The 24,157-nt window shown below is 57.3% G+C and overlaps 1 protein-coding gene across 8 annotated transcripts; it reads left to right on the top strand.

Annotated features, from left to right (window-relative positions):
- The first annotated feature begins 208 nt into the window (after positions 1-208).
- Positions 209-23,995, top strand: MYO1C (myosin IC). 8 transcript variants are annotated; one of them, XM_026016109.2, is made up of 32 exons: positions 209-1,222; positions 7,896-8,051; positions 8,170-8,285; positions 8,862-9,060; positions 9,145-9,225; positions 11,225-11,404; positions 11,485-11,583; positions 11,790-11,903; positions 11,992-12,063; positions 12,347-12,466; positions 12,558-12,640; positions 12,822-12,927; positions 13,044-13,124; positions 13,386-13,477; positions 15,233-15,327; positions 15,406-15,452; positions 15,566-15,646; positions 17,899-18,004; positions 18,087-18,204; positions 19,063-19,176; positions 19,353-19,429; positions 19,774-19,842; positions 19,941-20,025; positions 20,129-20,288; positions 20,573-20,656; positions 21,346-21,439; positions 21,524-21,579; positions 21,706-21,841; positions 21,917-21,987; positions 22,073-22,170; positions 22,250-22,349; positions 22,777-23,995. In XM_026016109.2, exons 1-32 carry the CDS (start codon positions 1,148-1,150, stop codon positions 22,801-22,803), a joined length of 3,192 nt encoding a protein of 1,063 aa, XP_025871894.1. In that variant the 5' UTR covers positions 209-1,147; the 3' UTR covers positions 22,804-23,995. The 8 variants fall into 8 exon arrangements, with proteins under 8 accessions (XP_025871894.1, XP_072604034.1, XP_025871896.1 ...); XM_072747933.1 differs by having other exon boundaries at positions 209-1,310; XM_026016111.2 differs by lacking the exon at positions 209-1,222 and adding an exon at positions 1,976-2,111.
- The last annotated feature ends 162 nt before the right edge of the window (positions 23,996-24,157 follow it).

Here is a 24,157-nt window from a genome sequence, read left to right as displayed (position 1 = left end):
CTGGGTGGAAACAGGAAATGTATGAGACTTGTGCACTGGGTCTCTGTGCCTGGCTCCAGAGCTGATAAGGGCCATTGTGTGGCCACTGGGGATGAGCCTGCCCTAGATAGATGTGCTTCTCAGAGGAAGGAAGGAAGTTTTGCTGGCCTTTCCTGGGCGGGGGACGCAGTGGGGAGGGAAGGAAAGGGTGCCCCAGGGGAAGGTGCCTGTCCAGGGGGCTGTCAGGGCCAGCACCAGCCCCCTGGGTTCTGCCCCTCCTGTGCCAGTGTCTCCCTCTGGAAAGGTCACTTTTCTTCCCATCCTCTTCCCCTTACTTCCTGTGAGGAATGGCTGAAGACCTGAGGACTCAGTCCCCAAGCCAGGAAAATGTCAGCTGTGATTTACAAACAACAAGACTGGAAAACAGGAACACTAGGGGTGAGGAGGACATGAGGGTACTCTGGAAAAGTCAGAAGCTGACAGGGCTAAGGCTCCAGAGCCAAGGGATCCAATCTTCCCAAGCGCTAATGGCTCCGGAAGAGCGCCGCACAGGAGCCTCCTCACAGTGCTCTCCTGCCTCTCCAGCTGAACTCTGCTCGGCATGGCCAGCCCCCAGCAGCTCTGGCCTCTCAAACTCCAGGGGCTCACCCGCTGCTGAGGGGAGCTAGGCTAGCTGGGGAGATGTAACGGAGGGGCTGGTGCCTGTTGATGCATCTTGGCTTCGGGAAGGATGTGCTTTCTGGTTTGGGGAACACTGCTCTCCAGCTGATACTAGTGAGTGGGCAGCAGAAGAAGCCTGGCCATGGAGCTGCTGGGGGGGAAAGACCTCCCACCCTTTGACCTAGAGGCCAGGGTTCCCCATGCGTGGCTGCATCAGCTCCTCTGGTTACCTGGGACAACAGGCATTTCCTCAGTCCCGCAGCCCCTCCTCTTCCTGCCCCAACCCACTGGGCCAAGAAGCCTTCCAATCAGACCTGGGCTGTTCCAGCTGTGTCCTGAAGAGCTGGACCAGACACATCCCCTGGGGCTGGAGTTGAAGCTGAACCAAGTGGCCATCCCAGTGTGAGACCAGATTCCTGGCTCTGGGAGCAGCCAGAGCCAGTGGGCACGCAGACTGTTGCTCAGAGGTCCCATTGCTCAGCAAGCACACTGGCTCTCCATCGGCGGAATGGCGCTGCAAGTGGAGCTGATACCCACTGGGGAGATCATCCGCGTGGTTCATCCCCACAGGCCCTGCAAGCTTGTAAGCTGGGATGCTCTAGGCTGGGAGAGAGGGTGGCAATATCTTCCAGGGCCCAGCAGCTCCCTCAAGCAAACCCTTCAGGAAAGAGGTGAGCAGTGGGGAGGGGTTCTGATCCTTGGTGGGACAGGAACAGACTGGACAAGAAGGGGTAAATGGAAAGAAGGGGTAAGAGTTTAAGCGTCTCTAGGAGCAGGATTTTTCCAAGCAGGGATCTAGGTTTGAATCCCTTCCCTTGCAGCTCCTTCATCCTCAGTAGGCTGAGCTATGAACTGGGTATAACTGCTGAGGCCAAAAAGACTGATGGTGTATATAAAGCTCCATTCCCGAAGCACTTGTTGAGTTAATGCCTCCCCCTTTTTATGACCCAAAGAACTAGGACTGGCCAGCTCAGAGCAGTAGCTTGAGCAGAGAAGGAAGATGAAGGGAGACAGTCACAAAGCGGGAAGAACGGACCTGGCCTGGCAAAAGGGCGAGTTGGGGGGGTGAGGTCGGGTCTGTTCTGAGGATGCAAAGGAGCCCTAGGATGAGATGCCCCCTTCCATCCAGCACTGCAGCGAGTGGGCCAGGTGTGGAGGAGGGAGGTGTGCGCGCGTGTCTCTGCGTATGCGTGACTGTGACGCGCCGCGTCCCGGGAGCTGGTTGCAGTGTGCGGCACCAAGTCTCCGCGGACTAGGGCGGGGACCGGGGCCAGGGCTGGCCCGGCCGGGGCGGGGCCGGAGGGTTCGCGCGCGCGCGCCCGGGCCTGGGCCCCGCCGGGGATGACGACAGGCAGCGGCCCGGCCCCGGGCGGGCCCTGGGCGGGGAGAGCGTGCCGGGGCCGCGGACTCCGGAGCCGGCCAAGCCGCCCAGCCTGGCCACCGCCTGCGCGCCCGAAGAGCCGAACTGGTGGGTACGCGAGGCACGGGCAAGGGGCGGGCAGCACCGCGTGGTCCCGGGAGGGCTCTGCTGGCGGGCGGTAAGCGGGAGAGGGCGGGCGGCCGGGCGCCAAGCCAGGCCCGGAGCTGCGGTGCGGGAGGCGAGGGTCGCGGGTCCGGAGATCGCTAGGGCAGAGGGTCGGCCCGGGCTGGCTTGTGCGGGGTCGCAGAACTCGGCCTCGTGGGGACTTTCCCGTCACTGGCGGGAAACGTGAGGGCGAGGAGGTTGGGGTCGCAGGACCCAGGCGCCCCGTGAGCCCTTTTGGGCCGCTCCAACAGGCCGGGCTCTGCTTCTGGGTTTCAGAGGGACCGCCCGCGCCCCGCCCCTTCCCCTTCTCCCTCTCCCCCGCCCCCCCGCGCCCCAGCAGGGCCAGTTCCCCGCGCGCCCGGGAGCCTGTGAGCGCGGCGGCCAGGGTCTCCGAGATGAATGAGAGAATGAATGGTTGGCCCACGGCCCTGTTCCACTCCCGGCACGCTCTGGTCTCTGTGATTCATTCATTCGTACCGGCATCCATGAGGGGTTACTGAGCCCCTACTGTATGCTGAGCTGGGTGTACGCTGCAGGAGCAGTCTCCTGGGAGAGACTGACAAGGAAACCGGCGATTAGAGCGGGATGCGATAAGGAGGCTCTGCGTTGGGGGAGGCAGGAAGGGGTTCTGGAGGAGGTGATACCTGAGCTGAATCTTCAAGAATGACTAAGAGTCAAGTGGGGAGGAGAGTGTGTTGGACCAAGGAAGGTGCAGGTGCAAAGGCAAGAAGCATAAGGAGAGAGCCACGCGTGACAGGGGCAGGAGCAGTTCCTTCTGGTTGTGTGTGGTGCTAAGGGGGGCTTGGGGAGAAAAGGCACTGGAGAGGGTCACCCCTGTGGTTACACAGCAGCATAGGCGCACTGGGGTAAACGGAGGACGGAAGGGGCTGCTGGAGTCTATATGCAGGGACCTGGCAAGAAGCATTAGGTGCAGAGAATGGGCTTGGCACACCGAACATGGCCTATAAACTTTCACTCTATTAACATATTTATTGATCAGATATGCATTTGTAAATATTACAGGCTGTCGTGGAAGAAATGGATTAAAGGGAGAAAGACAGGGAGGGCAGTTTGGAAGTTGCTGCCTGATCCAGGAGAAGAGTGAAGGGGGAGCAAAGGGAAGTTTTTAGCAGGTGGTGACTCTGGTGTGAGAAATGGAGAGGGGAACAGGCCTTTTGATGCCAGACAGTGATGACTATCTGGAGGTGACTCCCTCCTTTCTACAGATAGGATATTGAACAAGGAGGAGAGGTCAGGGGACAAAATGCTATTTACTTCTGCTGGACCCCCAGACAGAGGTGTCTGGCATGCCAAAGGCTTGTGGTTCTAGAGGTAGAGTGTACAGCCCTTAACTGAGGCCCTGTGAACAATTAGGTTGAGTCCTTTAGTCCCTTCCTTTCATCTCCGCTGCCCCTCACAACAGTTCCCAAGAGTCTGGAATAGTCCTTGGTGAGGCAGCCAGGGCCCAGACCTATGGTGGATAAATATAAACTGGGCACCTGTTCTGTGCCCAGGACTACACTGGGGGTGAGATTGGCTGTGGTTCTTTCTACTTCCCCAATAGGCCATGAGGCAGCCCCAGTGGAAACCAGCTTCTAGCAGAAATCTGGGGGAACACCCTCTCCAGACCTGCATGGTCCTTTGAGGCCCTTTGAACATTTGAGGCTACCCACTGCCTTCCCCGCTCCTCCAGAGGTCAGGCCAGAGGGCACCTGGCTCACACGCTAAAAAGTCTGTTGGGTCTGCCCCATCCCTGCCCTTACAGGAAACAACCCAGGTGGGAGGAGACCCAGAGGCAGTCTTGGGAAACAAGTCCTGGGTCACTCCTGCAGCCATGGCTTTTCCCCAGCCTGCAGCTGGCCTCTCAGGGGCGGGGCCATGCTGGGGACCCAAAGGCAGCGGTCCACTCCATAGCCGCTACTCCTAAGGCCTACCTGTCAATAGTCAGACAACACCGACAGGGCTAGATACTGGGTCCTGCAGTCACGGGGTTACTGAGGAAGGTCACTGCTGGCAGGGTAGCGAGTTGACCCTTACAGAGGAGCGGAAGCTAAGCGAAGCCCACCAGCTGTAGGCCAGCCTCCCGCTCAGGACAGCCCCGCAGAAGCGATGAATGCTAGAGCTCCCGGTCCCAACCCCACCCCTCCTTTTACTAGTCCTGGGATTTAGCAAGGCATGCACTTGCCCAGACTCAGTTTCCCCGTCTGTGGAATGGGGGGTCATAACACGGACGTCATAGCTTGGCCTGAGGGCATAGAAGGGGGTACCAGAAGGCGGCGCTGGGGATGCAGGAAGAGCCTGGCGCTGCAGCCTCCGTAGCGGGGGCTCTCACGCCCGCAGCCCCCGCCCCCGGACGGGCGCTTCCGTCCAGTGAGGCGGGGCGGGCGGCTGCAGGGGCTGGGGCCGCCCCTCCGCCAGCCCCGCCGCAAAGACGCCCCCTCCTTCCGCAGCCGGGCGGCGGCCGCCGGGCCGCCAGCGGGCATCCCGGGAATGCGGCGGCGCGGGTGGGGGCGGGGCGGCCGGCAGGACCCCTCCGCGAGCGGATTCCCCTCATTCCTGCCGCTTGACGAGGCGGCCGGGGAGGCGGGCGCTGCAGCCGCGAGGCTCCGCCCGCCCTCGGCTCCTTCCCTCCCGTCCGCTAGCGGCCGCAGCGCCCGCCGCGTCCCCGCTCGCCCTCCTCGTTCCCCCGCGGCGCTCCCCACCCTGGGAGGGCTGGAGACAGCCCCTCGCCCCGCCCCGCTCCCATTAGGTTTTAAACCTGGGGGCACCGCGGAGGGCTCCCCCTTCCTCCCTGAGCGCCCCCCCGCCGCTCCCACCATCTCCCAGCTGCGCGCCCAGTCAGTCCCCTAGCCCCTGCAGAAGGCCCATCTCCCAGCTGGTGCCCTCCCCCGCCGCGAGGTCCCCCGGGCCGCGGCTCCGGCAGCGAGGCTGTTGTTCTGCAGGTGGTGAGCCCCCCCCCGCCCCCGAGGCCGCAGCCCGCACCTGCCGCCGCAGCCTCACCCCTCTCCCGGGAGCCCGCCTGGGGCGGGGGGAGGGACCGCTGGGGCTTGGGGTCCAACTCTGCATTTCCCGGCTAGGACAAGTCCACGTCCGCCGCTCTGCGCCTCCGGCCCCTGGTCTGCCAGGTGGCACGCCTGCAGGGCTTTCCCCGCCGGATAAGAAGCGCGGCTAGTCTGGCTCCGGGCCGGGCTCGTAGTAGGTCTCCGAGCACGTGTGGGAGGGACGTCAAGGCCAGGAGAGGGAAGTGCCGACTGAGAGGCAGGGATGCCCCAGCGCTCTGAGCTCAGCCTTCTCCACAACGCTCTCAGGCAGACATTAGCCACACTTTCGGGATGAAGAGGTTCGAAGAAGTTGAGTCACTTGCCCCCAAACAGCTAGTGAGAAACAGCCCAGTCTTCGTCACGCATCAGAGGCTTTCAGCCATCACCACCTCCACCAGCCCGAAGGTCTAAGCTAGGGTCCGCCCCTCAAGTGCGGCTGATGGGGCTGTTTTGGGAGAGGGGGTGTCCTGGGGGACCCAGGGGACACGAGAGGAGGAAGAGTGGAGGAGCCCCTGCGGCACCGAGGCTCTCTCGTCGAGGTGTCTGCGGTCGGGAGGGCATAGGCCCCAAATGCTGGACGTTGGACGCACAGTTTCCACACGGTACAGTGAGATCTCCGCGGGGGCCGGACACACGCTGCGGTCGGCAGGGCCCCCGTGGCCGTGCTTGTCCCATGGGGGCGCGCCCCGTGCTGACCCTGAAACCTAAAGAGGTTTTCTTGGGGCTTAAAGACATAGCCCCCGCCCCCCGCCCCCGCCTCCCAGCGAGTGTACTGGGGTGGACAGTGTCCCGCGCGGAGACTCCGCCCGCCTGGGCGCGCCAGCCGTATTTGGACATTTCGATCTATTTTTAACTTTCCCGGGACTCGAGGTTGGGATGAGGGGGGAGGGAAATCCTGCTTCCTCCGGGATCCACGGGACTCGACCCTTGTCGCGCGCCTGGCCTAGTGCGTAGTGTAGACACGGCCCGGAAGTGAGTTCCGGGTCCGTGTAGACGCGGCGGCCGCGCGGGTTCCGGGCCCCACCCTGGAACCAACGACGTCCCTCCTGGAAAACCTGACTCAGGCGGAGCCCCTGCCCGCCGGGGAGCCCCGCCCCGAGATCCCCGGTAGTTCTTACCCCACCCCCGCCCGCGGAGGGACCCCCGAGTCCGAGCCCGAGTCCGAGCCCGAGCCCGAGGGAGGCGGGGTCGGCTGGGGGAGTCCCGCGCTCCTGCGGCGCGGAGGGGGCGGTGCGGGGGGCGGGCCGGCCCCTCCCCCGCTGACGCCGCCGCCGCCGCCGCCGCCGCCGCCGCGAAGCCCGGGACAGAGAGCGCGGGGCCGCGGAGCAGGGCGCGGGGTCGGCCTGGCACGATGCGCTACCGGGCGTCGGTGAGCGGAGGGGGCGGGCGGGGCGGGGGTCCCGGGCGTCGGTCTGCGCCCCACGGCGCCGCCTCGGCCCCGCCAGGAAGCGGGCGCGGCCCAGGAATTTCGGGTGGGAAAGCGTCCCGGAAAGTTGCAGGGGAAAGAGGCAGAGGCAGGGAGGGCCGCGGGGCGCTCGGACCCAGGGCCGGGCGAGGAGCCCTCGGAGAGGGCTGGGAGCTCGGAGACCCTTGCCCGGAGGGCCAGAGGGCGGGAGCTTTGGCCAGATTTGGCAGCAGCTTCAGAGCAGGATGGGGGGGGGGGGGGGGTGGAGGGACTAGCCTGGGGGGAGAGGCAGGCCAGACCCAGAGGGGTGCCCCAGACCAGAGATCTGGGTGCTCTGTGGTTGGAGGAGAATTGGTGGCCCCGGTGGGATCATTGCCCCTTCCCACCACTGCCACCTTGCTTTTCTCCGACCTTTGACACTCTTCATGTCAATTTCTTGGAGCTCCCCCACCCTATTTGATGAGTGTCGCCTTCGGTGAGGGCCTCCTTGAGCCTGTGTGCTCTGGAGGCAGCTGGGCTTTCCGTGGTAAAACCCCCACCCCCTTGAGGCTTCTGGGGCTCTCAGGAGGAGAGTGGGAGTCTGGCAGCTGAAGGAGAGGGTGTGGCCCAGCTATGAGGAGTGTCCCACCCCTCCCCCCCACTTATGGGATGGGTGTCCGGCCCAGCTGGGATGGGAGGCCCTATGGGGAATCTCCGTCCTGTGGTCTGGGGATGGCTTCTTGCTTGGTCCCTAGACTCTCTCCCCTTGAAGATTTTGGCGGTTCCAGTGGCCGATGGCCCCACCCTGCCTGCAGAATTCACTCTGAGCATTTGTCCTCCAAAGCACCTGTCACACGTGGCCCACAGCTAAGGGACCTGAGGTCACCTGGTCTAACTCAACTCCTCCTCCTTGAGGAGGAAGCAGCCCAGAGAGAGAAGGGGATTTGTCCAAGGTCAACAGAGCATTCTTTTGATTATTCCAGGGAGTTTCTTCTCATGACCGTTTCTCTGCACAAAAGCAGTGCCTGCCTGAATTCAGTGGCCTTGCTTCACATGTCCTCTGGGTCTTCAGTGCCCTGGTGTCCTGTGTCCAGGTCCTATGTGTCCCACCTGGTCTTTGTTCTGTGTGACCCATGTCCTCAGCATCCTGTGTGCCAGCTTACTGTGACCCAGGCCCACTGTACCTAGCATGGTGTTCTCTGTGTCCTGTGTCCATGGGCCCTTGGTTGCCCAAGGGCTGAGGTGGAGAAGTGGCTTTATGTTACCCTGCTGGTTCTGACCCTCTGCCCTGGTGTGTTCCCTGCAGGCCCTGGGCAGTGACGGGGTACGGGTCACCATGGAGAGTGCACTGACTGCCCGAGACCGGGTGGGGGTACAGGATTTCGTGCTTCTAGAGAACTTCACCAGTGAGGCAGCCTTCATTGAGAACCTGCGGCGACGGTTCCGGGAGAACCTCATTTATGTGAGGCCCAAATGGGAAGAAAGGGGGGGTTCTAGGGGGCACAGACACAGGGCTAAGGGGGGAAGAGGCATCAGGAATCTCTGGGAGAAACTTCTGATCTTCCTCCCCCAACCCCCAGACCTATATCGGCCCCGTCCTGGTCTCTGTCAATCCCTACCGGGACCTACAGATCTACAGCCGGCAGCACATGGAGCGTTACCGGGGTGTTAGCTTCTATGAGGTGCCACCCCACCTGTGAGTGACCCCCCATCCCAGTCTCCACCTAACTTGACCCCACCTGACCCTCACTCTAAAATATCCCTAACTTCCCACCTGGGGTGAATCATTACTTACATGTGTGAGAGGTCCCCATAGTCCATCACCCTAGAGTGACCCTGATCCCCACTTGAGGTGAATTTCTCAGCCTCATCTGGGTGGGGCCTCCCCAACCCCGCCCCAATACCTACCCCTCCCTCCTTCCTTCCAACTCTACCTGGGCATGGCCCCACAACTTTAGTGACTCCAACCCTCACCTCCAGGGGACATCCCACCTATAAGTGACCCCAGCTTCTCCCTGAATGACCTCCAGGACCCCTACCCATGAGTGATCTCCTCAGACCTCCATCTGAAGCTGAGAGTGATCCCCATCTTCAACAACAAAGGACCTCTCTTACCCACACCCATCAAGGGTCCCCCCAATCCCCACCCTAAAGGGGCATACCCAACCTCCACCCCCAAGCAAAGTCCAACCGGATAGGGGACTCCACCTCCCCTTCCTGTCTTGCCCCCTGCCCCCACACCCCTTGAGCTCCTGACAAGCCTCTGCCTCAGATTTGCAGTGGCTGACACTGTGTACCGGGCACTGCGCACGGAGCGCCGGGACCAGGCGGTGATGATCTCTGGGGAGAGCGGGGCAGGCAAAACAGAGGCCACCAAGCGGCTGCTACAGTTCTACGCTGAGACCTGCCCCGCCCCTGAGAGGGGGGGTGCTGTGCGTGACCGGCTGCTGCAGAGCAACCCTGTGCTGGAGGTGAGGGGCAGCCGTACCTGCAGGGAGGAGGGTCGCAGGAGGAGGTTGCAGAGGGCCTTCATTCCGCCCCCCCTCCACTTCTAGGCCTTTGGAAATGCCAAGACCCTCCGGAATGATAACTCCAGCAGGTTTGGGAAGTACATGGATGTACAGTTTGACTTCAAGGTACCTGTGAACGTGTCAAGGCAGGGGGAGTGGGATTCCCTTCAGTAGGTGCCCACTCGCCAGGTCTTTGGTACTAGCCAATATTTATTGAGTGCCTACTATGTGTCAGGTGCTGGTGGTACAGTAGTGAAACAAAACAGATAAAAGTCCTGCCTCTAGAGAAATCATAAACAAAAATCTAACTTAGGTGACAAGTGCTGTGGCAAAAAACAAAATGAGGTAAGAGGTGGGGGCAGATGCTATTTTAAATAAAGCAGATAGGGTAGCCCTCACTGAGAAGGTGGTATTTGGCAAAAGCCTGATAGAGACAGGGGGGCAAGCTGTGCAGATACCTGGGGGAGAGAGTTCAGGTGGAAGGAATAGCCAATGCAAATGCCCTGAGGTTGGAAGTGTTTGGTATAAAAAAGGATAGCAAGGAGGCCAGTGAACAAGGCACCAGGGAATAGGGGAGGAGGCCGGATGGTTTAGGCACTTTTGGGTCTCTGTAAGAACTTGTTTTAAAAACTCTGAGTAGGGACCCCTAGGTGGCTCAGCCTTTGAGGCCTGCCTTCAGCCCAGGGTGTGATCCTGGAGACCCGGGATTGAGTCCCACATCGGGCTCCCTGCGAGGAGCCTGCTTCTCCCTCTGCCTATGTCTCTGCCTCTCTCTGTGTGTCTCTCATAAATAAATAAATAAAATCTTAAAAAAAAAAAAAAAAAACAGGGCAGCCCCCTGGCGCAGCAGTTTAGCACAGCCTGCGGTGTGATCCTGCAGACCCAAGATCGAGTCCCGCATTGGGCTCCCTGCATGGAGCCTGCTTCTCCCTCTGCCTGTGTCTCTATGAATAAATAAATAAAATCTTAAAAAAAAAAAAAAAAAAACTTGAGTAGAGGGGCATCTGGATGGCTCAGCCAGTTAAGTGCCCAACTCTGTTTCAGTTCAGGTCATGATCTCAGGGTCATGAAGTCGAGCCCTTCATTGGGCTCAACGGGAAATCTGCTTGAGATCCTCTCTTTCCCTCTCCCTCTCTCTCTTAAAACAAACAAACAAACAAACAAACAAACCAAACCCCACAAAAGCAAAACTTTAAGTAGATGTAACCAAGTTGAATTTAAATAAAAACTTGAAATTAAAAAACAAAACTCTGAGTAGGAAGGGAAACATTGGAGGATTTGGAAATGAAGTGTGTTGTGATGTGGCTTTTCTCTCAGATCCCTCTGTTGCTCTTTTTTTTTTTTTAAGATTTTATTTACTTATTTATGAGAGAGAGAGGCAGAGACACAGGCAGCGGGAGAAGCAGGCTCCATGCAGGGAGCCCAACATGAGACTCAATCCCGGGTCTCCAGGATCATGCCCTGGGCCGAAGGCGACGCTGAACTGCTGAGCCACCCGGGCTGCTCATCTCTGAGTAGAAAGAGAAACATTGGAGGATTTGGAAAAGAAATGTGTTGTGATGTGGCTTTTCTCTCAGATCCCTCTGGTGCTTTGTTGAGAGTAGATGGTAGGAGAAGCAAGTGGAGCAGGTAAACCAGTTAGGAAGCTGGCAGTTACTACGTTGAAGTAACAGATGACCGTGGCTGAGACTAGTGTGATAACAGTGTAGGCTCTGAATGTTTTGAGGGTGAAGGCAACAGGACTGGCTGTGTGAGTAGATATGAGGTTAGAAAAAGAGGCTTTCCAGAGGACAGCAAATTTCTTGGCCTGTATAGCATGAGGGACAGACCAATGGCCAACGTGGGAAGAGGGGAGCTCATCTGAGGAGGGGGATACCAGGAGTTCAGTTCCAGGCCTGTTGGTGTGAGCTGCCTGTCAGACAGCCAAGGGGAACAGCCAGGTAGATAGGGCTGCATACACTCATTTCTTAGATGAGAATGTTGAGGCCAAAAGGGGTGACTTGTCTGAGTCCATGCAGCTAGTGGCAGCACTGGAAATAGAGGCCAGGAATGCAGAGGAAGGAGTGGAAGCTGGGCCACATCCCCAGGCCCCCTGAGCCATCACCATGTCCTGCGCTGCCCACAGGGTGCTCCCGTGGGTGGCCACATCCTCAGTTACCTCCTGGAAAAGTCCCGAGTGGTGCACCAGAACCACGGGGAGAGAAACTTCCACGTCTTCTACCAGCTGCTGGAAGGGGGCGAGGAGGAGATGCTGCGCAGGCTGGGCTTAGAGCGGAACCCCCAGAGTTACCTGTACCTGGTGAAGGTGAGTAGCAAGTGGGCAGGGCAGACACCGCCCAGGGAGCACAGCACCAGGGCTGGTAACCCACCCTGCCCTTCACCCAGGGCCAGTGTGCCAAAGTCTCCTCCATCAATGACAAGAGTGACTGGAAGGTCGTCAGGAAGGCTCTGACAGTCATTGACTTCACTGAAGATGAAATCGAGGTGAGACCTATGCTGGGGTCCCTTCCTGCCCTCCCTCTACACCCTGAAAATCTCAGTCTCCTTTTATAGCCCATGGCCACTTACAGCCCCCTTGTCTCAGACACTCCCCTACCTCTAACCTGTTCCATCTGACCGGTCACTGGTGGCCCTTATGGGCTCTCTGCTCCTCCTGTGACACACCCCCCACCCTCTCCCTGTTCACCCAGGACCTGCTCAGTATCGTGGCTAGCGTCCTGCACTTGGGCAATATCCACTTTGCTGCTGATGAGGAGAGCAATGCACAGGTCACCACCGAGAACCAGCTCAAGTATCTGACCAGGGTGAGTGGACTGAGCAAAGGGCAGGGGCAGAGCAGGCGGGGTGAGGAGGAGTGCACCCTCTCCATGCCCACCCCTCCTCCCTCGGCAGCTTCTTGGCGTAGAAGGCTCAACGTTGCGGGAAGCCCTGACACACAGGAAAATTATCGCCAAGGGAGAAGAGGTGAGGCCAAGCCTTTGTCTCAGGAGGTAGGGGTTGAAGGGTGCAGGTGTTCCAAGGCCTCTTTCTGGGACTCCCACCTCCGGGAATGAGGCCTCTTGTCCCTATGCCATCTTCCCTCTGACGTGGCCACCGTGGCCTTCCCCAGTCTATCCCCAGTGTATCCTTCCCGGGAGCCGGGAGGATAGCATGGTCGTGGTTTTCTGGTGTTTGGCCCTGAGCCCATAGAGCAGGGGGATGGAAAGGAGTCTGTGGCATTCTTCTCCTGTCTCACCCTGGCCGGCAGCTCCTGAGCCCACTGAACCTGGAACAGGCTGCGTATGTGCGAGACGCCCTCGCCAAGGCTGTGTATAGTCGTACTTTTACCTGGCTGGTCAGGAAGATCAACAGGTCGCTGGCCTCCAAGGTGAGGGCTTGGCCGGTGCTGCTTCCAAAAGCAGCAGGGAGGCCTGGGGCTGGGAACTATCACACACCAGGACCCATGCTCTTGGCCCTAGGATGCCGAGAGCCCCAGCTGGCGGAGCACCACAGTCCTTGGGCTTCTGGACATTTATGGCTTTGAAGTATTTCAGCACAACAGGTCAGCATCCCTTCCCCCTGTCTGTCTCTCCTCCCATCTGCCCTGTCCTGGTCCCCACCTCCCCCTGCCTCGTGTTCCTGACAATGCCCCCAGCCACCTTGGGTCCTGCTCTGTGTCTCTCCCCTGCTCCCGGTTCTGTGTACCCCTCGAACTACTGTGGGCTCTTCTGTTTCCCTCACAGCTTCGAGCAGTTCTGCATCAATTACTGCAATGAGAAGCTGCAGCAGCTCTTCATCGAGCTCACCCTCAAGTCGGAACAGGAGGAATATGAGGCAGAGGGCATCGCGGTGGGTGCAAGCCTGCAGGTGTCCCTGTGGACACCCCTTAGGAAGCCAGGCATGGGGTCTCCTAGAAGAGGTGCTAGGACCCCATGATGATGCCTTCCTTCCCTTTTGTCTCTCAGTGGGAGCCTGTCCAATATTTCAACAATAAGATCATCTGTGACCTGGTGGAGGAGAAGTTCAAGGGTATCATCTCCATTTTGGTGAGCCCTCTGCTCCTCCAAGGCCTCATGTTGGAGGCTGAGTGGGAGGATGTTACTCCCTTCCTGTAGGCATGTCCACAGAGGGCCCGAGTTTGGTGTTGAGCAGGGACAGGGCAGGGCTGTGCGTCCCTAAAGGGAGGTGTTGGCCTGGTCTGGAAGTTGTCTGTGGGAGGCTCCCTATGATCTGCCCCATCCCCTGGGCCTCCTGAGCCCTCCAGCTCCTTCCCTGATACACCCCTCACCTTCTGTCACACACCCCAGGATGAGGAATGTCTGCGCCCTGGGGAGGCCACGGATCTGACCTTCCTGGAGAAGTTGGAGGACACAATCAAGCACCATCCGCACTTCCTGACGTAAGTGGGGTTGCAGCACAGCGTAGGGCCAAAGCCCATGAAGCATGAGATCCCCCTATAATCGTAAAACACCAGCCACAGGGAGATGACCAGGGGAGGTGTCAGTTGAGGATGGGAGCACAAAGCTGCAGCTTGCGGTGCATCCACAGAGTAAGAAGCTAAGAGGAGTGTGGCTCCCTTTTTATTCTTGCCTGAGAATGAAACTTGCTAAGATCTTTTAGTTTCCTTATGTGGAAGTTGGTTTTTCTTTAAGAAATCCCCTAAAGTGAGAAGGAGAAGAAAACAAACAAGCACCTCCGCCACAGCTCTGGCCTGCTTCTTTTGTTCCCATCACCTCCTCTAACCCGAAGCAACCCTATAAGGAGGTCTTCATGGTGCTTTCTCCACTTTCCTGAGGCTCCAAGAGGTGAAGTCATTGCCCAAGGTTATCGGATACTTAGTAGGCTGCAGAGCTAGGACTTAGGCCTGGAGCTGTTAAATGCCAAAGCCCTGAGCATTTTTGGCTTCATGGTATCTTAAAAACCTTCTCCGATTGCAAAAATAATATTGCTCATTAGAGAAAAGTTGGAATGTGTGCAAAAGCCACTTGTTATCCTGTCACCCAGAGGTCATCACTGTTAACAATTTGAGGCATTTCCTTCCTGCCTTTTTCTATATGTTGGGTTATTTTTTTTTATATATAGTTGAGAACTTGTTGTGTATAAGGTTCAGAATAATGTTATATCCTGAGCATTTTCCTGTATCATCAAACACAAAAATTTCCTCAAAACACTTCCTCCAGTGCCTCTAACTCACAGATACTCCACTGCTCTCACCCAGCCTCTGGGGGCCCCGGCCAGCCTCCATATTTTTCTGCTGGGTAACAAGGCTGCCACAAATACCTTTGTGCCTTAAAACTCTACCTATATTTCTGGTTAGTTGCTTGGAATAGTGCTAAAAGTAGAAAATGGGTTAAAGGATAGAAACATGCTTAAGACTTTAGTAATCTTTGGGGGCAGATTCCATTCTTAAAATGTAGTGGGCAGGGGCACCTGGGTGGCTCAGCCAATTAAGTGGCTGCCTTTGGCTCTGGTCATGATCCCAGGGTCCTGGGATTAAGCCCCACATCGGGCTCCCTGCTCAGCGGGGAGTCTGCTTCTTCCTCTCCCTCTGCCTGCTACTCTCCCCTCTTGTGCTCCCTGTGTCAAGTGAATAAATAAAATCTTTTTTTATTTTTTATTTTTATTTTATTTTTTTAATTTTTATTTATTTATGATAGTCACAGAGAGAGAGAGAGAGAGGCAGAGACACAGGCAGAGGGAGAAGCAGGCTCCATGCACCGGGAGCCCGACGCGGGATTCGATCCCGGGTCTCCAGGATCGTGCCCTGGGCCAAAGGCAGGCGCCAAACCGCTGCGCCACCCAGGGATCCCTAAAATCTTTTTTTAAATGTGGGCAGTGTTTGGCCCTCTGAGCAGAGTCAGGCACAGCCACAAGCAACGAAAAATAGCCTCTGCCCAGCGAGCTGGGGCAGTGCAGAGGCCTAGGGCCCGGTCCTGGTGCTCTGTGACCCTGGATAAGGCCGGATGCCTCCCCAAGCCTCCGTGACTGTGGGGAGGCTAATAGCTCTGTCCTGTCTACCGCCCGGTACAAAGGGTTGTAGCCTGGCCTGGGTCATGCTTACTCCTTCCTGGATGCCTGGTTCTTCTCTTGAGCCTCTTCAGCAGGCAGGGGTACTGCTCAGGCCAGGAGTCTGGAGCTTCCTCTCCTTCCCCAGGCACAAGCTGGCTGACCAGCGGACCAGGAAATCTCTGGGCCGTGGGGAGTTCCGCCTTCTGCACTATGCTGGAGAGGTGACCTACAGTGTGACTGGTGAGGATTCTGGAGCTGGGTCCCTACAGTGGCCAGGGGAGGGGCTCTCCCTCACTTCTCGTCTGTTCCCCCTTTCAGGGTTTCTGGATAAAAACAATGACCTTCTCTTCCGGAACCTGAAGGAGGTGAGGAAGACTGGGGAGAGGGATCGGGGTCTGGATACCGACTGGCCTCTGCTCCAGCAATCTGTCTTGTGTTTCCCTGTGCCCTGACCCTGATCTCTGCTCTGCCCTCACAGACCATGTGCAGCTCAGAAAATCCCATTATGAGCCAGTGCTTCGACCGGAGTGAGCTCAGTGACAAGAAGCGGCCAGAGACGGTGTGGAGGCTGTGGGACCTGAGGGGGCATGTGTGTGCCCGTGTGTGTGTGTGTGTGTGTGTGTCTGTGTATGTGTATGTGTGTGTGAATGCCTGTGTGAGCCAGGAGTTGGTGGCATGCACGTGAGCTGTGTGTTCACTGTCCGTGGCTAGGAGGCTGTCCGTGGGTGCGACTGTGCTTGCTTCTCTGGATGTTCCTGGCTCTAAGTGTAGACCCACACACATACACCTGAGTCCTTGTGGGAACTTGTCTGTGCGTGGGCACTTGTGTGCATCCACCTACTCGGCAGACATTTGAATCAGACGTTACTAGACGTTTAGGACACTGAAATGAATAGGTGCTTTCACAGCAATGTACACAGGGCACTTTGGCAACAGAATTGAGAACAGCAAATTGCCTGGGGGTGGGGGGGGGGGTCAGGGAAGGCTTCCTGAGGAAGCATCTGAAATATCTTGGAACCGAGGGGGTACTTGTCATAGGGACCTATGTGAGGGTACTGGAGGCAGCAAGGGGCCCAGCACAGACAGAGTCCCAAGAAAGACTGGGAGGTCGACAGGAGGGTAACATCACCGAGGAGAGTGGCTGGGAAGGGCTGGGAAGGGCAGGTGCGACCAGTGGTGCCAGATGCTGGTAGAGCTCCAGGGAGCTCCAGGCAGAGGTGTGGCTGTAGGGCATGGCAAGAGGAGGGTCCAGGTCCCAGGAGGAGCAGTGCTCTGTCGGCCAAGTGCCATGGGCCGAGACATGCTAGCAGGAAAGGAGTAGAAACTGTGTTGCCGGCATCTGACTCCCCCGGCCCCTGCTCTCTGTTGGGTGTGCGTACCCCACACCCTCCATGGCTACACTCACCCTCCCAAGCTGGGAGCACGCAGGCATCCCTGTTCCAGCCTCTCCAGCGGCTGCAAGTTCATGCGTCCACTGCTCTCTGGTGGCTCTCAGGCAGCCCAGACTCCACTAGCCTAAAATGGGCCCTTGATTGCACAGTGCCCCAGGCCTGTGCCTTTTGTGTCCCGAACTCAAGACAAGGATCACCCTCCACTCAGTCCCACAGGCCAGAAACCTGGGCAATATCTGTCACTCTTTAGTCTCCCCCATTTCCCTCATCCAGACAACTGGATCTTGACAGTTTCTACTGCCTGAGTACTTCCCAACTCTTTCTTCTCAGCCCTTTCCCATAATCATGGCTTCATTTCAATGCTTTGAGCCAGCCAGCATCCTCCCTGGTCTCCTGGCTTCCCAGCTGCTCTTACTGCCCACTCTCCACATATCTGCTTAGAGATATTCCAAAATGCAGATCTGTGCCTGCTATTTCCTCACTCCAGATTCCTCATTGGCTCCCTGTTTCCCTCAAGTCAGTTAATTTCCCTAATGTGACTCTCCAGACCTGTCAAGATACTGCCTCTGCCTGCCTCTCTAATCCTATCTTGTTGACTCCCCATCTTGGTCTTTGTACTGCTTATAGCTCCCTTGGGTACCTCAGGCTTTTGCATAGGCTGTCCCTCTGCCCAAATACCTCTCTCTCTTCTCTTCTTTCTGGCTATTCTATTTCCTATTTATCCTTTAAATCTCAGCCCAAGGGTCATTTCCAGATGGCTTCTCCTGATGCCCCTTACCCCACAGACTAGATTGGTTGCACTTCTCAATGCTTTTGGAACCCCCAGGCATATACTTCTGTCATTAGTGGGATTGCAGATTTGTTGAGGAGCCTGCTGCTTTCACAGTCCTGAGACCCCTGAAGGTCCTGCTGAGCAGTGTGCAGAGATAATGGTTGGATGCACAGAAGTGGGACGTGTTGTTAAGGAATGTGGCCCTGAAATTCTGGAAAGAGAAAAAGTGGGCATCAGAGGGAAATTTATTTTTTAATGATTTTTTTAAAAATTTGAGTAATCTCAAAAAAAAAAAAAAAAAATTAAGTAATCTCTACAACCAACGTGGAGTTTGAGCTCACAACCCCAAGCTCAAGAGTCACAGGCTCCACAACTGAGCCAGCCAGGTGCCCCCTGAGCAGTGTTTTTAGATATGAGTGAGGTTCCTAGGTTGATTTCTCTAGCCCAACTTGACCACTTCCTCTACTGTGAATGAGGGGAGCCAGGAGGAAGAAGGGTCCCAAGCAGGGCACAGGACGGCCATGGGAATTGACACTGCTCTGCTACAGGAAGGGGCCTCCACAGGGCTCAGCACCTCTGCCTCAGGGAGGGGCAGCCGTGGGAATCTGCAGCCTTGGCCAACCTTCCCCCTTCACTTTGACTGGCCAGGTTGCCACCCAGTTCAAGATGAGTCTCCTGCAGCTAGTAGAGATCCTGAAGTCCAAGGAGCCTGCATACATCCGCTGCATCAAGCCCAATGATGCCAAACAGCCCGGTAGGCCCCTCCCACCCTGTAGGCCTGTGGGGGGTTACCCATTGGTGAGAGTCTGCTGACCACCCTGTTACCCCTACACCAGGCCGCTTTGACGAAGTGCTGATCCGGCACCAGGTGAAGTACCTGGGGTTGATGGAGAACCTGCGTGTGCGCAGAGCCGGCTTTGCCTATCGCCGCAAATATGAAGCTTTCCTGCAGAGGTGGGGACACGGCCTGGCTCAGTGTCAGGGAAAGGGGGTAGGAGACTAGGGACTTTCTAGATCCTGAGAGAGGGGCAGGGGTTCTCAGCCCCATTTAAGAGGCTGACACTGAGCTGCTTTGAGATGTATGCCAGGGACCCCTTCATCCTGTAGGCCTAATATCAAGCTAGGTGGACAGAATGTCAGCTCCCTTCCCCCACATCACGGTTCCCAGCCCTGCCCTCATAGAGCACCTGGGTAGGGGTCCGTAGGTAGGCATCTATATGGTTGTCATCAGAGGAGATGGTAAAACCTATGAAGAGGAGAGTTTCCAATCAGCTCAGAAAGGATAGAGCAACTTTGTGGTTAGTCTGAATTAGGGGCTGAGGAGCCAGGGTGAATTCCATCTCTGTGGCATTAGGCAGATGAGGGTATATCAGTTTCGCCTTTTTTTTTTTTTAAGATTTTATTTATTTATTCATGAGAGACAGAGAGAGAGAGAGGCAGAGACACAGGCAGAGGGAGAAGCAGGCTCCATGCAGGGAGCCTGACGTAGGACTTGATCTGGGGTCTCCAGGATCACACCCTGGGCTGAAGGCAGGGGCTAAACCGCTGAGCCACCAGGGCTGCCCAGTTTCTCCATTTTTATTTTATTTTTTATTATTATTATGTTTAGGGTTTTTTTGTGTTTTGTTTTTGTTTTTGTTTTTTTAGTTTCTCCATTTTTAAATGGATGTAGTGACAGAGTGACCTCCCAGGCTTTTCATAAGCTGCAAGTTAGAGTACCCAGCAGGTGCCCAGGAAAGCTGGTTTGGGCACCCAGAGGAAGGGACTGGTTGGAGCGGGAGCTGGGTGCATCTCTGTTCTTCCTGTTCCCAGATACAAGTCATTGTGCCCAGAGACATGGCCCACATGGAAAGGACGGCCCCAGGATGGGGTGGCTGTGCTGGTCAGACACCTGGGCTATAAGCCAGAAGAGTACAAGATGGGCAGGTGAGTGGGGCCCACTTGTACCCAGTGATGGCCCCAGGATGGGGTGGCTGTGCTGGTCAGACACCTGGGCTATAAGCCAGAAGAGTACAAGATGGGCAGGTGAGTGGGGCCCACCTGTACCAGTGTTTAGGGGATACGGGTGGCGAGCCAGGGGCTGATCACCACTGCCCTCTCAGGACGAAGATCTTCATCCGCTTCCCCAAGACCCTGTTTGCCACAGAGGATGCCCTGGAGGTCCGGCGGCAGAGCCTGGGTGAGAAGCCCCACCTTTCCTGTCCCTGTGGGGTCTGTTCTGGGGAGCAGGAGAGAAATCACTGCATTGGACCCTTTTCTCCAGAAGTCTGCGTCACCCACATCCAGTTCCCCTCCTCCTTACCAGCTCCAGCCTTGACCCTGGGTGCAAACTCAGAGCATGCTTGCACATTTCTTTTGCTCCCTCCCTCCTCCATGTGTTCTCCCTTGGCTTATCTATCTTCTCACTCCGGTAGCTCCTTCAGCTATTCCCTCCTTCATGCCACTCAGTGAGCTCCGGCAGCACCAGGCCCCCAGCTGGATCCCTTGGGCTCTGGCCAATCAACTTTCTTTCCCACACTACAGCCACGAAGATCCAGGCTGCCTGGAGGGGCTTTCACTGGCGACAGAAATTCCTGCGGGTGAAGCGATCAGGTTTGGGGGCCCAGGGGTCTTCAGAAGGGACAGGGTCTGGGGCTAGAGCAGGCTACCATGGTGAGGAGATCATGGTCAGCCATTTGTGGTCTCCACAGCCATCTGCATCCAGTCGTGGTGGCGGGGGACGCTGGGCCGCAGGAAGGCAGCCAAGAGAAAGTGGGCCGCGCAGACCATCCGGAGGTGAGCCTCTGGGGGGTACCACGAGGGGGTGGTGCAGAGCAGCGTGGGGGTGGGGGGCGTTGCCAGGTGTCCCACTCCCACCCCTGTTGGGCCCCACCCCCAGGCTCATACGAGGATTCATCCTACGCCATGCACCCCGCTGCCCTGAGAATGCCTTCTTCCTGGACCATGTGCGCACCTCTTTCTTGCTCAACCTACGGCGGCATCTGCCCCGAAACATCTTGGACACTTCCTGGCCCACACCACCTCCTGCCTTGCATGAGGTCTGTGGCCTTCCCTGCTGACTTAGGGATCATGAGAGGACTTGGCAGAGGGGCCCAATAATCTTGTGGCTAGAAAAGGATCTAGAAGACTCCCTGAGGGAGGTGAACTGGAGCTGGGCCACGGGCAGTGAGTTCTCTCGAGAGAAGAGACTCAGGAACGGAAGGGTTGTCCAGGTTGTGGGGCTGTCGCTTCGGCAGAGGCCCAGGCGTGGGCACCCACCGATTGTCTTCAGAGGGAAGGGAGCCAGGCTGCCCAGGTGCCCTGACCTCATTTGTGTCCTCAGGCCTCAGAGCTTCTACGGGAGTTGTGCATGAAGAACATGGTGTGGAAGTACTGCCGGAGTATCAGTCCCGAATGGAAGCAGCAGGTATGGAGAGCGAGGAGCCAGGCGCAGACTAGCCAGCAGGTTGGGGGAAATAGCAGGCATCACTTGAGTCCTGGCTGGGAAGGAACACTTTACCCCTGGGTGAACAGCAGAACCTCAAGTTGGGTCCTGAGCCCTATTTGACCTCATGTATGAAACCAGTGCTGGAATAGATTTTTGGGTGGCAAATAGGATTTGTCCTCTAGGCCAACTCTACTGGACTGGTAGAGGCTCCCCAGAGCCCTGTAGTGTCAGTCTGATCAATAGGTACTCTGTCATGGCTCCAGAGACAGACATCGGTGTCCTATGTGCCTTGTATGTGCCAATTCAGTTTTGGATGATGCTAAGGGACCCATCAGCTCAGGTGACCTGTGGTAGTTTGGAGTATCAGTAATCGGCCAGCTTCAAGATGCCAAGCTAGAGCTGAAGGGCCCCAGGGCCTGCAATGATGGGGAGTTAGCCTCAAAGTCAAGCCTGTCCCCTGTTGTAACCCTTCTGGGAAGCCCTCTACCTTGTCAGTGGGGAAGGGAGAAGGCAGAGGGGTCAGCAGGAGTGTGGGCGCAGGGCTTGGCCTCCATGCTGGGGCAGAGAGAAGGTGAGAGGCCATCTCAGTGCCTGAGGCCTGCCTATGATGGTTCCCCCCCTTCTAATACCACTCCCGTCCCTCTGCTCCCCCCTCCCCATCTCCTCAGCTGCAACAAAAAGCCGTGGCCAGTGAGATCTTCAAGGGCAAGAAGGACAATTACCCCCAGAGTGTCCCCAGGCTCTTCATCAGCACCCGGCTTGGTGAGCCCCTGACTTCCAGTGCTCGGGCCCTCTAGCACCACCCCCTCCCTTCCTTTGACCTCCCACTCCCCCATACTGTTGTAGGTGCAGACGAGATCAGCCCCAAAGTGCTGCAGGCCCTGGGCTCAGAGCCCATCCAGGTGAGAGGATGGTTTTGCAAACTGAGAGCTGGGGGGTGGGAGGCTCGGGGCCAGGGGCAGAGAGTGACTGGTAGCCCTGGAGCCCCCAGCCCCTCCTCTGACCCTCACCCCACCTCCTGTCTACAGTACGCGGTGCCAGTGGTGAAATACGACCGCAAGGGCTACAAAGCCCGCTCCCGGCAGCTGCTGCTGACGCCCAACGCCGTGGTCATCGTAGAGGATGCCAAAGTCAAGCAAAGGATCGACTACACCAACCTGACTGGTGAGCCAGGGCCCAGGGTTGCATGGGAGGACCCGGCTCTGACCTGTGACCACTGACTTCTGCCCTTTCCCTCAGGAATCTCTGTCAGCAGCCTGAGTGACAGCCTCTTCGTGCTGCATGTGCAGCGGGAGGACAACAAGCAGAAGGTAGCTCTCAGGGGCCTGGGAGTCAGGGCAGAGGTGGGTTCAGTTGTTCTGGCCAGGGTCTGACGCCTATCCCTCCCGCCCCCAGGGGGATGTGGTGCTGCAGAGCGACCATGTGATTGAGACACTGACCAAGACCGCCCTCAGCGCTGACCGTGTGAACAACATCAACATCAACCAGGGCAGGTGAGGTACTTGGGGGTGGGAGTGGAGGGCATGTGTGCACATGCAGGCAGCCCTCACACACCCTCTTCCTTCCGCCCAGCATCACGTTTGCAGGGGGCCCTGGCAGGGATGGCATTATCGACTTCACGCCTGGCTCAGAACTCCTCATCACCAAGGCCAAGAACGGGCACCTGGCTGTGGTGAGTGGTGCCGCAGGTGACAACCTGCTCCTGACCAACAGCCCTAGGGCTAGGGTGAGCTTCCGGTGGCCACACTTCCCCTGACAGCTTGGCAGAGCCTGGGCACCTCATCCACGAATCTCCAGCCAGCGGGCGTCAGACCACCTTTTTCATACCATTGCGTATTGAGGGCCAGAGAGCAGAGCCATTTGAGCCCCGACAGGGCTGACAGTCATAAAGATGGTAGCATGGGGAGGTGGGACAGGCCTACGTGTGTTCAGCAGGTGTGGAGGCAAGACCCACTCTGGCAGGGCAGGGCAGGGCAGGGAGTCTGTGGGACTGAGGCCACCAGACTGCCCCCTCCCTAACCACCATTGCATGTATCCCATCCAGAGCACCTCTGTCTGCTTCCTACTCACCACTTGAGCTTCTCTCTCTGCCCTCACAGGTGGCCCCACGACTGAACTCACGGTGATGAAGGCGCCCACTGGACCCCTTCCCAACTCCCAATGCTTTGCTTCTCCCCCTTCCCTTCCCACTTACCAAAGACTCGAGCTTCTAGACAGGGACCCAGGGATACCTTGAAGCCCACCGACAAATTCCTGCCTTTTGCTCACCCCTCTTGTGAGGGAGCAGCGGGGGCCAGGGAGCTGCCCCAGATGTGGGCCAGGCCGGGCCACAGCAATAGGAAAGCCGGGGCCAAAGGCAGCTATGCCAGCCCCACTGCCGATGCCAAATATTTGAGAGAAGGGAACTTTTGCTGAGGTTTTCTCTGAGATTTTTTGATGCTTTATAAGAAACTATTTTTTAAAAAAAGCCATCTTCCCGCCCCAAGACACACTGGATGTGTTTTCCTCGACTCGGGCAGGGCAGGGAATGTAGCTGAGAGGTTGGGCAGTCTGGGTTCTGGTGCCCTCTTTCCCGCCCAGGCCACCTCCTCCTCTTCATTCTCTTGGCACCTTTCTGCCTGTCCACCTGTCTGTCTGCCCGTCCCCTTCACAGCCCACTCCGACATCCCCCTAGGGGCTGAGACCACCTTTGCCTACCTCCTTCCTCCTGCCTTAAAAATACTCTTTCAAAGTCATCATCCCAGCCCAAGGGCATCCTAGAGTAGGGGAAGGAGTTTCAGACCCCAAAATTTGGAAGACACAGAGATCATCCTGTCCAGCTTCCTGGTGTGACAGAACAGGAGACAGAGGCCCAAGAGGAGGAAGGACTTCATTTAGCAGGTTGGGGCAAAACCAGGACTACAGCCCTGTCTTCAGCATACCTCACTGCCTCTCCCAGGGACAGACTCATGTCTTAAGGGTGCATATGGCTCCCTAACCAGTAATCACCTCTGGGGGCCAACAGGTGGGAGAAGCATTTCTGTCTGAGTCTATGCCTTAGGATGACAAACACCTTGTCTATACTTTGGCCCTAATTCAAAGATATAGGGCCTTTCCTGGCCCTTGGCCCCCTCCCTGTTCTGGGAGCCCAGGTAGGAGGCTGGCCTTGGGAAGAGCTGCAGAGGCATCACCTCTTTCTGCTGCTTCCCCCCACCACCCCAGAGGGTCTGAGGGCTGTGCAACTTGCCCAACTGCCTCTGCCCTCCTGGGGGTCTCAGCCCACTGCTGACACTTCTGCAATCCAGAGAAACACTAAATAAAGCAATATGTGTTTGCCAACGTTGGTCTGCTCGTGAATGTTAGGAAAGGGAAAAGGACCCCTAAAAGGCAACCAGTGGTCTCGAATGAGAACTAGAATTGTATTAGAATTTTTGCCTTGTCCACAGAAGAGAGAAGGCAGGGCTCCCTGAGAGAAAACAGTGTAACCAGGAGCTGCAACAT

The sequence above is a fragment of the Vulpes vulpes genome, chromosome 2, assembly GCF_048418805.1.
Source record: "Vulpes vulpes isolate BD-2025 chromosome 2, VulVul3, whole genome shotgun sequence".
NCBI lineage: Eukaryota > Metazoa > Chordata > Mammalia > Carnivora > Canidae > Vulpes > Vulpes vulpes.
The sequence above is the reverse complement of the archived record's forward strand: the minus strand, read 5'-3'. Positions and strand labels throughout refer to the sequence as shown.